Source organism: Brachyhypopomus gauderio, chromosome 3 (genome assembly GCF_052324685.1).
Source record: "Brachyhypopomus gauderio isolate BG-103 chromosome 3, BGAUD_0.2, whole genome shotgun sequence".
In the NCBI taxonomy this organism is placed as follows: Eukaryota; Metazoa; Chordata; class Actinopteri; order Gymnotiformes; family Hypopomidae; genus Brachyhypopomus; species Brachyhypopomus gauderio.
The window spans coordinates 28,554,687-28,568,801 of NC_135213.1; the positions used below are offsets into that span (position 1 = coordinate 28,554,687).

Genomic DNA, 14,115 nt, shown 5'->3' on the forward strand with positions numbered 1-14,115 from the left:
TTTATGAAACCAATATTCAGTTAATAGCCATGGAGTTCATTGTTATCAGCACTGCACCCTAATTCTGCACACTGCACCCTAACTCTGCATACTGCACCCTAACGCTTACATTGTGTCCCCCACCACACCCTGCTGGATGAGGACCAGAGGGATGAAGCATGGCTGAGATGAGGGTTAGGTACACGGTGCACACTAGCGCCCCTTCAGGTCACTTCATAAGACCTACACATCATGTCTGATTACATAATGAATCCAAAGTCACACGCTAACACAACCACAGAAACGATTAGTTCTTCTGTAATAATTAATTGAATAATGTGTATAATACTATAGTTAATGTATGTAATGAATAAATATTTACATAAGATGTACACATTTGAATAATTGATGCAATTTTCAAAATACTTATTTACTTCTATGGTAAGGTATTATGAGATGATTATCTATGATTTATAAGGCTTATTACATGTATGATTAATAAAGACCCTTAACTGCACTGTTCCCGCTGTAGTATTGGTGCCCCTGTATTTGGTGCTATGCGGGGCAGTTCTGACAGGGGCGGATCAGGGCAGGGCAGTTCAGACAGTAGATACAAAGATAAGGGCATTTACATTCAGGCACCAACCATTATCAGCAGAAAGTGCCTGTGCTTAAACAGAGATACCACAACTCTAACCGGCAAGCCAAGTACAGATCTGCGTATCTGTGTGTGTGTGTGTGTGTGTGTGTGTACACGCATACACATGTGTGTGTGTGTGTGTGTGAGAGCTGAGGTAGAGAGACCAGCTTCTGTCTGAGTTTAGCAGAAATACACAGTTTTCAGGCTATGTGTAAGAGACAATTGTGTTTGTATGATACATGTTGAAGGCAGACAGAGACCCGTCCTCTCCTCCCAGGACACTCCCCCTGTCTCCATCAAATTTCATTGTAATGCAAATTATAATGACAATAAAGACGATTCTGATTCTGATTCTGATTCCCTGTCTCTGTGTGTGGAAGTTTTAAGATACAAGCTTGTGCTCTGGAAACCAGACATTTTCAGCTCAGTCAGCTACAGACCGACTGATCTCTATGTGAGTGTGTATTTGCATGCTTGAGCGTGTGTGTGTATGTGTGCATGTGAGTGCGTGTGTGTGCGCATGTGTTCGTGTGTGTGTAAGATTTCAATGACAGAAAGGACAGCTGTCGTGAGTAGGGCAGGTACGAAACACGGCTGCTGAAACCAGTTCTGTGCCGCCGATCTCCTGTCCTGGTGACGTCATGTCCTGCTGATGTCTACTGAGTTGTGTCCTGATACATTTCCACCTCCTTTGAGCTTGACATATGACTTAGCACCTGTATAATTTTGCATCTGGGAGAAGCCGCAAGCATGTCTTCCCGAGGGTGGCGTTCAATACATGCGCTAATGATTTATAAACACCAGGTCTCTGTAGTGAGGTGTTCTCATGTTCGCAGTCTGGGGTTAGGCCTGACTAACCTACCTGCTCACTGGTGTATGTGTGCTGTGTGTGCATGCCTGTAATTTAAACTCTTCCCTCCTTCTCTCCCTTCCTCCCTCTCTCTCTCTCTCTCCCTATCTCCCTCTCTCTGTCTCCCTCTCCCCTCTCTGTCTCCCTCCCTCTCATTCTTCCTCTCCCCCCCCCCCTCTCTCCCCCTCTCACTCTTTCTCTCTCCTCCTCCCTCTCCCTCTCCCTCTTCATCTCTCTCTCTCCCTCTCTCGCTTGCTCATCTCTCCTCCGCTGCTCTCTGCAGACAGTCCACCACGTCCTCCCCGCTGGCCCAGGGCACCACTGCAGCCTTGCAAGTGCTTGGCTGGTTCTCCTGCATCTCCTGGAGGATGCGGTGCATGGGGAAGCCCCTCCTGGGGCAGGCCGTGTCCCTCTGCCCCAGCGCCAGAGTCGGGCAGATGTCGTTGTCGCCGTCCCCCACATAGAAGACCCTCTGGAAGGGCGAGCCCCTCTCGCGGGCTCGGCGGGCCAGGTAGTCTCTCAGGATCGCCTGCTTGCACATGTTCTCGGGGCAGCGTGGGCACGTGTGGGCGTGGAACGGTCGCAGCACCAGCCGCCCGTCGGCACTGAAGCTCGCCGGGTTGGTCAGGACCTCGTTGAAGAGCTGGCGCACGCCCGCCCTGCGCAGCCACGTATCGATAAAGTAGGCATTGGCGTCGGAGATGATGGCGCACTCAAAGTCCTGCGGGCGGGAGAGCAGGAAGGCGAAGAGCACGGGCACGCCCGGCGCAGGCACCAGGGCCTCGATGGCCGCGCGGATGCTGTCCTCACGGACACCCTGCTCGTCCAGGTAGGCCAGGACACGACACATGTGGGCGTGGTAGCAGCCAGCTTGGAAGCCCTCCCTTAGCCAATCGGGAGGGGACTTGCCCGGTGTGGTGCGAACCATGGCATCGTCACTGCTCTCGTTGATGATGGTCTCATCGAAGTCAAACAGCACCAGGAAGCGTTGGAGTGGGGGAGGGGCCTGCGACCAGGACATGCTTAGCAACGGGACAGGGCCTGACGTCTACCTGCAGAAAGCACACACGGAAGGCGTCAGGACAGCGAGACACAAGCAGCACAATCCTCAACCAAAACGGGAAATGACACAAGAAAAGCTGATTGTGTTAACAAGACAGCTTTAGTGTCCTCTGGTCCTTCCAGGTCCATGGAGGACAGCTGGCCCTGTGATTCACAACATTACAGACAACAACAAACTTCATACAGTATCTTGTACGATGCCATGCCTACACACTCATGACAACTTAAATGATCGCTTCTCAGGTCTTCTTATACCTGTATGACCTCTCAGTAGCCTGGAGTTATACCTGTCTGACCTCTCAGTAACCTGGAGAAAGACATGTCTGTGAACCAGTGGGGGGGGGGGGGGGGGGGGGGGTGTCACTGCTCACACCACCCACCTTAACACACTATTTGAGTAGTGTGAGCAGGAGTTATGTGTGTTTGTGTATTGTGTACTTATTCAGCGACACTTTATCGTCATCTGATAACAACCACGTGAAAAACATGTGGAAAACATCAGGAAAACCAGAAAATCATAAAATAGATTCATCCAAATGGAAACGTTGGTGTTTTTTTTTGTTCTTTGACAGAACATTTAGGAACATGTGTTGTTATTATACTACGAGCCTTCCAGTTTTAAAAGAAATTCATCAAGATTCTTTGCGGGCATATTCTTCTGGATCAAAGATATCGGTTGTGCTATTTATTGATCTCTGAAATACCGATTTTTAATAATGAATAGGTTGGAAAAACAGCGAAGCAATTCCTTAAAAGGACAAGCGCTCCGCACGCTGTCCGAAAACGTACGCATGCGTAGTATAGCCTAAACATCGCGGGCTACACGGCCACAGCGATAACTGTACAGATCTAGTGAGCGCTGCCATGTGACGTGCAGCAGGTATATAATATGAATTGTACGTGCACATACGTAAAATGCACAAATTTTTAAAGGCCGTTCACGCGCAAAAGTGTTGCGTCAACGCTGTGATGTCACTTAAATTAGACAAGTATAATACTATGGACCTAAACAGTACGTTTCTAGACTGGTTGGAAATCAGAATTCCTTAGAAGGTGAAGCCACGGAACAGAAATTAATTCTACATATACAATTACATTAAATAATTAATGAATTAAATTAAAGAATAATGTAAAGCTACTGTCAAAAGCGCAGGGGGAATGTCGGACTGCTGGCGAAACTCCAGACGAGTGTCCTCTGTGAAGACGGCGCCTGTTCGCGGAGGTGTCGGTCATCTAACCAAGAACGACATACAAACCAGTATATGACAAACCATTCAAACCATTATATGACATCTGATAACGGATTCCGGTTTGTCACGTCGCTTTGCTTCGTGTCTTTCATCTCATGTGTATACATTGACTGCACGAAAACCACTAACGTTTACATTAACGTTACACGTTCTAAAAAATTCTTTAAAATCGTTACCAATACCACTAATTAGCCTATTACCCAATTATTCCGTTCCTTAAATGACGAGTATGAAGGTTTACCTTGAATCGTAAGCATTAACAAAAATGCTTCAAGTCAGCAATACATATTATTATACGTTAATGACAACATCGTTGACTTAACGGTACCGCTTAGCACGCTTCTCCGCGTCGTGCTGACGGCGCCCGCTTGTCTGGAACGGGGTCACAGCTTATCCGTCCCGACGCCGGCTCCGGGACGTTTGCCGCACCGTAGGGCAAAAGCAGGCGGATGATGTCACTCCAACCGGGCTGCGTCTCGGCCCATCAGAAAGAACAGGAGAGACGGACGCGATGACGTCCCAGGATGCGGTGTAGTGACGCGCTAAGACCGGTCGAGATCTTTAAAGGCGCGCGTACAACCTCCCTTCCCTCCTGTCGTGTTGGAATGAGATGTGAACGAGCAGAACGACGAAAGGAGGTTTGTGGCTCATAACACCATGTCATTGGGCTTTATCTCCTGGAATGTTTACCTTCTGACTAGCTATTGGTTACGCTTTCTTTTTTCTCCCCAGTGCAGAACTTTAAAAAACCAATAATGAAAGAAAAGTGTGTTCTCTCTCCCTCTCTCTCTCTCTCTCTCTCTCTCACACACACACACACACACACACACACACACACACACACACACACACACACACACACACACACACACACACGCGCACACACACAAACAAACCTTTAGGCTCATGTACGATGACCTTGCAGATGCAGAGGTCAGTTTTAATCAGACTATGCTGACAGTGCAGCCTTGTAGCTCGGCTGGATCCCAGCATTCCTGAGACAGGCTGAGGCTTATATGTAGCTAAACCTAAGACAAGACATGTTGACTATTTAGACCCAGAGGTGTGTTTCTAATAGTCACATAATATCTAATTATTTGATCAGTAATCATTCAAATGACTCCTATAACTATGGATCAACTCCCCTGAAGGTTAAATCCTGGACAAATTATGTGTCATTCATGGAAAAAATGAATGAAAACAGCAACAATAACAGTGACCATCGCCACCAAGATTCAGTGTTTGACAAGTACACATTCTGTGTAGAAATTCGGTGTTTGACAAGGATACATTCTGTGTAGAGATTCGGCGTTTGACAAGGATACATTCTGTGTAGATATTCAGTGTTTGACAAAGATACATTCTGTGTAGAGATTCTGTGTTTGACTAGGACACATTCTCTACAGAGATTCAGTGTTTGACTAGGACACATTCTCTATAGAGATTCGGTGTTTGACTAGGACACGTTCTCTGGGTAGAGATTCGGTGTTTGACTAGGACACGTTCTCTGGGTAGAGATTTAGTGTTGGTCTAGGACACATTCTCTGTGTAGAGATTCGGTGTTTGACTAGGACACATTCTCTGTGTAGAGATTCGGTGTTTGACTAGGACACATTCTCTGTGTAGAGATTCAGTGTTTGACCATAAATGTCTTTTAGTTGCTGTGCCTCCTCTTTCCCCCCACATAGGTGTTATAAAGATGGAATCACAGTAAAGGGTTTATGAATATGAGCATGAACAGTGTGTGTGCATGTGTGTGTTTGTGTGTGTGTGTGTGTGTGTGTGTGTGTGTGTGCATGTGTGTGTGTGTGTGTGTGTGTGTGTGTGTGTGTGTGCATGTGTGTGTGTGTGTGTGTGTGTGTGTGTGTGTGTGTGTGTGTGTGTGTGTGTGTGTGTGTGTGTGTGTGTGTGTGTGTGTGTGTGTCTTTATGCCATCCTATGTTCTGCTCATTCATTACAGCTGGAATTTAGAACACCACAGACTAAAAATAGTAGACGTGTCCACAGTATTGAGTCAGCAGTACAGTCTAAAGGACGGGACCTCCATCTGTTACTGTAATCAATACCAAACCATGTCAGTCTAGTGTGTGACTGGAAGACACATGGCACAGCTGGGATCCGAACCAGAATATCTGCACAGCGAGCAAAGTTCACTATTTAAGACAAGAAGATATTGACTGCTTCGTTGTTTAAAGACCTTCCAGCATAGATCCATGACTTCTTGCCTACATTACAGTCTGCAAATATTTTGACACAGTAATCACCCCCACCCCCCACAGTGGCACAGATTTCATTTCATCTTCGTGGGGGATCATCTAACCCTAACACATTATATTGTAACACCGGGGCGTCATGAAGGAAGAAGCAGTGGGCGAGGGTGTTAGAGGAACATCTCTACTCTCTTTAGTCAAGATGGGAACAACAGACTCACACACTGAATTACAGTCTCTTAGCTCTTAGTCTCTGTCTCTCTCTCTCAGTCTCTCTCTCTGTCTTTCTCTCACTCTCTCTCATTCCAAGCGTGTAAACACAGCAGTTCAGGTGACAGTGCTTCACGTAGCAAGGCTCAGTGTGCAGCACTGGTAGACTGAACCTGTGGGTTTAAATGCTGACAGAAATGAATGGACACAACAAGATGCAGGTGTGTAGGGTGTGTCACAGGGTGACTGTGAACAAGTGGCTGGGGGTGTGTGTATACGAGGGAGTGTTTGAGGGCGTGTGCATGGCTGGGTGTGTGTGTGTGTGTGTGTGTGAGGGAGTGGGCATCTCCCGTGCGCTGGGACCAGATCACTGTGACATATATGAACAGTGTGGACAGGAATTAATGTGGGGGTCACGTATATCCCCCCCAATACTCATATGCCTGCAGATCACTGGTTGACCATTAACTTCAATTCAAAAATCTTCCTTCTGTGTGATTTAAATGTGTCTACATTTGATCCTGGGTTTGTAAAACTGCGCGACTTCTAATTCCACTGTGCAGCGCCGCTCTGATGACGTCTCGTCCCGGGTCGTCTCACGTTCATCTGACGCAGAAGTGATTGAACAGGGTAAACGATCTTGTTGCTCCCTCTCGTGGTTGGTAAAAGCACTGTCCGCTGATAACCGGGAAAAGATACAGATACAATGAGAAAACATAAAAACATGAACCAGACTGAACCTGTGAGCAAAATGCGATGATGGTTTCCTGTTAGGGCTTACCGCGACACTTAAGCCATTACCCTACTACGTCATCATGTGACGAGCACACGCACCTCTTTCGGTTTCTTTTCGCAGTAAACAAATCCGTTGGAAGTAATTAGTCACCTGAATTAGTGTACAGAAAACAGAGTAGACAAAAGTTTATGGAACTATAGACAGTTGACCAAGACGAAAGGTAGGCTAATCCTTAAAGAAACTGTCTTTAATGGTAATTTAAATATAGTTAAAACTATGAAACGTCGTGTGCACAGCTCACAACTTTCTTAACACTGTTTCTGGTTCCTGTTGTTTCGGTGTGCTTTATTGTTTCAATTTAGTTTAATACGAGTGATCTCTGGAACAGCTAACCATTGCTGTATAAACGTACCATAATGAATGTAATGGCAATGTAAAATTTAACTATATGTAGCCGTTCAGTTAACGCGCGATATGCTCACTCACATTAGAGAGATCGCACAGTATAAAAGTACGTGTCCCTAACGTTTTACAACTACACTTCTGTTCTAAGATAAGACGTTGAACATAATGTCGTACTGCTTTCATTTCCAGAGTTTATCCGTTCTGTTAATCACCAGTCATGGCCGGCGAGGGGAGGACTGTCAGGGTGAGCGGGCTTCCAGTGGACATCCCTGAAAATCGATTGTTAGACAAAATATGCATTCATTTCCTGCGCAGAAAGAACGGAGGTGGCGAGATCACCTCTGTAAGCATTTGTAAGACCACACCTGGCACCGCGTTCATCACGTTTGAGGACAGACAAGGTAAGGCTTCCTTTTGAACAGATGATACAGCAATGTGGGGTTACTGATGGATGACACAGCAATGACTCTAATTAGATACGGATATCATGGCTATTATGTATACAAATAAAACCTCTGAACATATTTGCGGAGTTCTGATTCACTGAGGCTGTATTTGCCATGTTCACATGATGTTTCCTCTGGGCTTATGACCTTTCACCCAGGTCAGTATTACACCCTACTGAGCCAGGGTGGCTGTCCAGCGCTGTTGTCTATTCCTGTAGCCTGAACAAACCAGGACCTTTCAGAAGGTTATGGGAAGAGAAATGTCACCAGCCTGCCTGACTCAGTTTTGTTTTATTTGAATCTCTCCAGTTGCCTTGAGACTAGTCCAGCAAGGAAAGCAAGTATTTAGGGTGGGTGACAAGAACTATGATGTCACACTCAGTCTAAACCATGAACCAGTGGATGTAGATTCGGTGAGTGTGATTACAATGAGTGTGATTACGGTGAGTGTGATTACGGTGAGTGTAATTACGGTGAGTGTAATTATGGTGAGTGTGATTACAGTGAGTGTGATTACAGTGAGTGTGATTTCTTTTCTATATGGGTTGTTGATTTTAACTAATTTATTCCCTATGTCTCTTTGTCCTTAATCTTTCTCAGGTTGTGTTACACATGTCTGTGACAGTGGACCACAGTAAACTCCCCAAAGGAAAAATGGATCTCTTGGCCCTTCAGAGAGATTTTCCAGGTGTCCACATGAGCTTCGACTCCCACAGAGACGTGTGCAGTTTGGGTGGCTGCTACAGTGATGTTCAGGCCCTGATTACTCTGCTGTTAACATCATGTCAATCACAGGTACAACATCACAGCTGTTGTTTCCAGGCCAATATGGTTCTTTGGCTTTTTATGGCATATATTTGATTCCTTAAAATGTAATTGTAAGAAATATGATCTTCAGAGGTGTCAATTCCAGGTTCAGAAAGTAAAAGTCCTCACCAGGATTTTGCTCAGGCTTCCTGGATTGTGTTGATTCCACTAATTTTACCTGGATTGCACTAATTAGAAAATCTAGCAAGCTTGAGCAAAATCCTGGTGAGGACCTTTACTTTCTGAACCTGGAATTTACACCTCTAATGATGTTATCCGTTCTAGATGTGTGACAGGTATATATGCCTAATGGACTACAGCATGTAGTATGAGTGTACTATGCAGATGTGCTTAAACAGAATGATTTTAATTTCATCTAAATGTCAGGGGACACACATCCTTCCAGTTCAGCATGTACTCTGTTCAGCCTTATTTAAGTTTGCTTGTTTGCCTTTCCTTAATGGAATACCCTAAATCACAAAATAACAAAACAGATCCCTGGAGACACACCACAATCACAGACAAAGGGCAGAGAGAAGGGGGATATACCCCTGGACATGCCTGCCAACAGTGCCCCCTTGGAGACAGATGAACCATTAACAAAGCAAGCCTTGCAGCGGGCTGAAGAGTTGGATGTAGAACTTCACACAACCAGCTGGAAATCGGGTAATTATTTTAGCCAGGAATTATGATGTTACTTGTAACTGATTACTTACAACTTAATTAATGATTTTACTGCTTTATAAAGGTCAGATATCACAATTATCATGACTAGGAATTAGTTATATTAACGTTAGACTTTATAAACCATTTAACATTTAAAAAGAAGATTGTGTAATGGCACTGTAATGACTGATAATGACAGTGTTAGAACAGCCAGCAGGACTCTGTGTCAGCCAGCTGTGTTTACAGTAGTGAGGCTCTTCATGTGCTTTACAGGTCTAGATCAGCAGGACAGGTACAGCCATCCACAGCTGCCTGAAGCTTCACCAGAAGACGAGAGGAACCTGGAGCCTGAGAGTGTGGCCTGTTTGGAAGATTTCTCCTTTGTGGTTGACTCGGACATCTATCGGTACCTCCATAAATACTGCAGTAGGGATTACCAAAACATCCTCAGGAGACACAGGGTGGAGGTTCTGGACGAAACGTGTCAAGATATCACCACCTTGTACCTCAAACCAAAAAAAGGGCTCTCGGGAAGAAGTATGGGCCCAGTGAAACGCGCTCAGCAGGATCTGGCCCAGCTGTACCAACACAAAGGCTCCCAGCTACGGAAAGAGCAAGTCTCTAAGTCTGGCATCCCTCAGAAAGGCCTGCAGCAAGCACTGGAGACTCTCCGTCAGAGCCTGCCACAGCTCATGGTTGAGGAAGATGAGGGGAACATCAATTTGGTTGGAAGTGGAAGTGATGTGTCTGAGGGCAAACAGTTTATTACTGACATGAAGGGGACTATGCGGAATAGAGAGGCATGCTCTGAGAACCTGCTTGATCACTCTCAGTCCAACTTTCCCTTTTCCAAACAAACGCCATCAGAGCTACCAGCACAATCAGACATCTTTCAGCCACTGGGGAACAAATTTCAGGATGATTTATTCATTTCAAGGAAAGATTATCAAAAGGCCAGTAAATATGATCACCATCATTCTAATGAGGGAAGGCTTAATTATGGTGAACTTACAGACTGTAATCTTTTTACCCAGAAGTCTCAGGGGAGAGTGATGAATGATGATATATTCTCTGTCAGAAGAGAGGACAATCTAGTAGAAAGACATGTCCTAACTGATAAAAATAAAACGGAACCCAGTGGTTGGGGTAACACAGAAAAAATCACAGATGTTCTTTCTGTGTTTCCCAAGCCTTCCTTGATGTGGTCCACCTCAGATCTGGACCGGAGATCAGTGGATAACCCAGAGCTATGTTCAGAGGAAACTCAATTTAAAGTGACTCCAGATACTAACTTAGATGGCATAGACAAGCAGGTCAAATCAGCCAAAGGGCGTAAAGCCAAACGTACAGAATCAGGTAGGGACTTAAAAATGGCTGCCAATTTTAGCCATGACATGTGCACTGGTAACGTGGCGGACACCCGAAATTCTGAAGACCCAAAACTAGTACCCAAACTGGAAGGAGGACTTGTCTATGAGAGGCCTCTGGATGGTGGGCAGACTCGTTCCCTCCCCTTCATCAAGCCTTCAATGAACAGTAAACTAATCCCAATGAAAAGTAATCTAATCCCAAACTCTACACATGACTTGGGGAGTGGGCTGACCAAGGTGGATGTCCTGCTACCCAAAAGTGATCTGAATCATGGACTGTTCCATTCCAGCTGTCCAGAGAGGAAGCCTGTGATGACGCCAGCTCATTCCACTGAGTGCCCACCTTTCTCGTTAGGTCATATGGACCTGTGTGGAGATGCAGGAATCAAACACAGCCCTGCCGTGGCATCTGGGTCTGCTCTGAAACGATCCAACAGCTTCTCTGGTCGAATCAGAAGAGGCAGAGATGAACAAATGATGGTGGATTTGTCTGCAAGGCCACAGGGAAATGGACAAGGAGAGATCTTCACTGTGGACGTTCCTATATCCATAAAAGTCTGGCTCTACCTAAAGTCACTTTATAGTAATGAAATTGACAATTTAACATCTGATCTCCAGCTTAAAGAGGACATTGGTAAAGATGAGTTTGCTTTGTGTTTGAGAGGTGCAGACCTGGAAAAATTGAAGGAGTGTCAGCGTGGTTTGAGAGGTCTCATCGCCACAGTGGAACTGGACTTTTGTGCACAAACATTACCGCTGTCCGTATTTGGAGTGTCCGACAGCAAGGACAAGACCTTGCTAGACGTCTGTGCGAGATTGAAGCAGAACTATGAGAGGGTTAAGGTTTTACTCATGTCTAAGACGGTGATGATCTTGGGTCCCAGGCTAATGTGTGAGGAGGTTGAAGCGGCTATGAAAAATGCCTTTTATACAGGGGTTGGTTGTGCAAAGACAGGAAGTGGGAAGACTCATAAACACAGCCCTCTTCCCATAAGCACAGATCATGACACACTCAACAACAACTCAGAACCACTTACTGAATACTCAACATTAACTACTGAAAATGTACAGGTTCCTATTATGAAGAACCTTGATAAAACTGACCAAAGAAAGTCTGACCAAAGAAATGCTTGCATCTCAAAACAGGTCTCAGCGGACCAAACCAGAGACACAAAGCTCACAACCGCAGACAGCCGAGATCAAGGTGAACAAGATCACTTTGCCCGAGACCAAGATGACAGTAGAAACTGGAACATGGTGGACAAAAAGAAAGAGGAAAGGACAGAGGTGGAACCTACCCAGAAGCTACGAATAGGAGAGGGTGAAACAAATAAGGACATTATGAAAACTGGTAGCTTTGTGATCACAGCCAGAAGAAGTGTAGAAGATGATAAGATCAATGAAGAACACAGAATGATACCTGTTTTACATGCGAGAACTGAAATGGAGGCTTACCCTCTGAGCAGGGAACCCTTCACTGAAGGAGTGGATCCAGGCAGTTCTGTGAGCCAGGCAGGGAATGATCTAACATCCCATGGGGGTCCAGACCTTGGCCTGAGCACTGAAATGACCTCTCATGTGGGTGGAAACGAGGGCATTCCAAGTTCCAAGTGGCAGGAAGAAACACATCCTAGCTGTAATCAGACACCCGTCAGACGCCCTTTAGATGCCCATCAGGGTACCTTGGGCATCAGAGGGACCATGTCCATCCGAGAAACAACCATCACAATTCCTGGATTTATCAGAGACACAACACTGAGGATCATTTATGATATACCTGATGGTATACAAGGGGTAAGATAACTGACTTTCTCTTGTATTCCAGACATCTTACATTAAGCGTATTTGCCCTTAAATGCTTTTCTTCTATAAATGCTGTGAGCCTTAAATGTTTCCCACACATATAGTATCAATGGAAACCGTGCTACATGTATTTGAGCTGACAAATGAATTTCCTTACAGGAGGACAACCCCTGTCCAGGAGCCCCATTTAAAGGGAACAGGTTCGAAGCCTTCTTACCTCTCAACGAAGTCACGAAGAAACTGCTGCCTCTACTGAAGAAAGCTTTTAACAAGGGCCTCACGTTCACCATAAAAGCAGAATTGCCTGGAGGTCAAGGGCAGGATGGGGTCAGAGAAGCAAGGGTGGTTTGGGGCAGTATCCCTCACAAAACCAACATAGATGGAGGCACTTCTAAGTGAGTATTATCATGGAGAGTTTAGGCTCGGGCTTCGAAAGACTTAGTAAAGGCAAAGAACATTTCCAGTCTGTTCTGGGGTCTGTTAAAACTGGTGCCTTTTGTGAATCAGCACAGAGGTTTTCCCAGAATTAAAAAGTTCAATTAAAGTTACTCGTGGTAGTGAGTTGCTCCAGAGTGTTTATTTTTTAAATCAGTTTAAATGTGGTTATCGGTACTGATATGTGCAGTCTGTGATCCAGGGGTCATTGTAGTACTTATGTGAGCAGGGCAGCAGGCTTGTTGGCTACATGCTGATATACCCCCTAAACACACCATGCTAATTATTCAGCAGCACTGATAACGAACAATACTTTTACCTGTGTTGCAATTCAAAGAGCTGTTAAGTGACACTTAAATCGTAAATTTCGTAAATCAGTTCCCGTTTTGCTGTGTAGATAAGAAGGTCCAGAGTCCATGTTTAGCTGTACCGCACCGACAGGTCTGGCTGCTCAGGCTGCACCTCCTGCTTGTTGTGGTGACCTGTTTGATGGAGCTGGTTCGTAGTGTCTTTAGTTCTGTTTCTCCTTCTGCACCTGTAGGAACGGATACCCGGACTCCACCTACATCAGACGCTTGACTCAGACACTACAGACGGCGGGCTTAGAGGAATGAGTCAGTGAGCATCACGCCTCCAGTTGGTGAAGACAGAGTGAAGCCATTCTGCTTGAATTGTTTTGATTCTTCTTGATCTGCTCGATCATGTGATTCAGTTCAGTCAGAACTGTCCTGTTGAAATATAACCTGCTGTCAATTTAACTATGTAAAAAGAATATTTGTATATAAATGCATACCTGCCAAAGAAAGTAGAAATAGCTGTTGAATGACTTCTAATGTTAATGAATGTCAGGATATAATAGTGGTATGGTATTTCCCATATGAGTGTGAATGTGCTTTAAATGTTACCATGCTTCACTGGTCACCTAGTTCTCCTTTGTAATGAATAAATGGTGCCTTGACAAATTTGAATAGATGTTTCAGGGATTAAAATGCACTATTTGCTGTTGCTTCCTGTATAATCATAAAATAATCGTGTAATAGTAACGTGAGACTGCTCCATCTGTGCTGTACACGGGGTTACAGTTCTGCATTATTGCACAGCTAAGTAATTGCATTTAGCAAAGAATCAATGGACGTTCCTCTCTGATGTAATGAATAAGAGGTAACAGTGCAACACTTTACACACCTATAGTTACAGTGTAACTACACCACTAATTAAAGTTGAATACACTAAATCTCAGTGTGTA

At 45.0% G+C, this 14,115-nt stretch overlaps 2 protein-coding genes across 5 annotated transcripts; one reads left to right on the plus strand and one right to left on the minus strand.

Moving 5' to 3' along the window:
* Positions 1-1,670: 1,670 nt before the first annotated feature.
* LOC143510967 (putative phosphatase phospho1) lies at positions 1,671-4,559 on the minus strand. Of its 4 annotated transcripts, none has more exons than XM_077000903.1 (2): positions 4,105-4,559; positions 1,671-2,521 (listed from the first exon to the last, which is right to left on the minus strand). In XM_077000903.1, the coding sequence occupies exon 2, from the start codon at positions 2,488-2,490 to the stop codon at positions 1,726-1,728; it is 765 nt and encodes a 254-aa protein (XP_076857018.1). In that variant the 5' UTR covers positions 2,491-2,521; positions 4,105-4,559; the 3' UTR covers positions 1,671-1,725. The 4 variants fall into 4 exon arrangements, with proteins under 4 accessions (XP_076857018.1, XP_076857016.1, XP_076857019.1 ...); XM_077000901.1 differs by having other exon boundaries at positions 4,023-4,559; XM_077000904.1 differs by lacking the exon at positions 4,105-4,559 and adding an exon at positions 3,671-4,010.
* Positions 4,560-6,967: 2,408 nt separating this feature from the next.
* On the plus strand, positions 6,968-13,837 carry LOC143510968 (uncharacterized). Its single transcript, XM_077000905.1, has 8 exons — positions 6,968-7,157; positions 7,532-7,743; positions 8,098-8,201; positions 8,389-8,583; positions 9,090-9,261; positions 9,535-12,425; positions 12,594-12,829; positions 13,411-13,837. The coding sequence occupies exons 2-8, from the start codon at positions 7,560-7,562 to the stop codon at positions 13,481-13,483; spliced, it is 3,855 nt and encodes a 1,284-aa protein (XP_076857020.1). The 5' UTR covers positions 6,968-7,157; positions 7,532-7,559; the 3' UTR covers positions 13,484-13,837.
* Positions 13,838-14,115: the final 278 nt, after the last annotated feature.

Excerpts from the sequence above, each read along its gene's own strand:
- LOC143510968 (XM_077000905.1), top strand. The coding sequence starts at position 7,560 with ATGGCCGGCGAGGGGAGGACTGTCAGGGTGAGCGGGCTTCCAGTGGAC. Across the intron at positions 8,202-8,388 it reads AACCAGTGGATGTAGATTCG|GTTGTGTTACACATGTCTGT; the intron begins GTGAGTGTGATT and ends AATCTTTCTCAG. Across the intron at positions 9,262-9,534 it reads CACAACCAGCTGGAAATCGG|GTCTAGATCAGCAGGACAGG; the intron begins GTAATTATTTTA and ends TGTGCTTTACAG.
- LOC143510967 (XM_077000903.1), bottom strand. The coding sequence starts at position 2,490 with ATGTCCTGGTCGCAGGCCCCTCCCCCACTCCAACGCTTCCTGGTGCTG.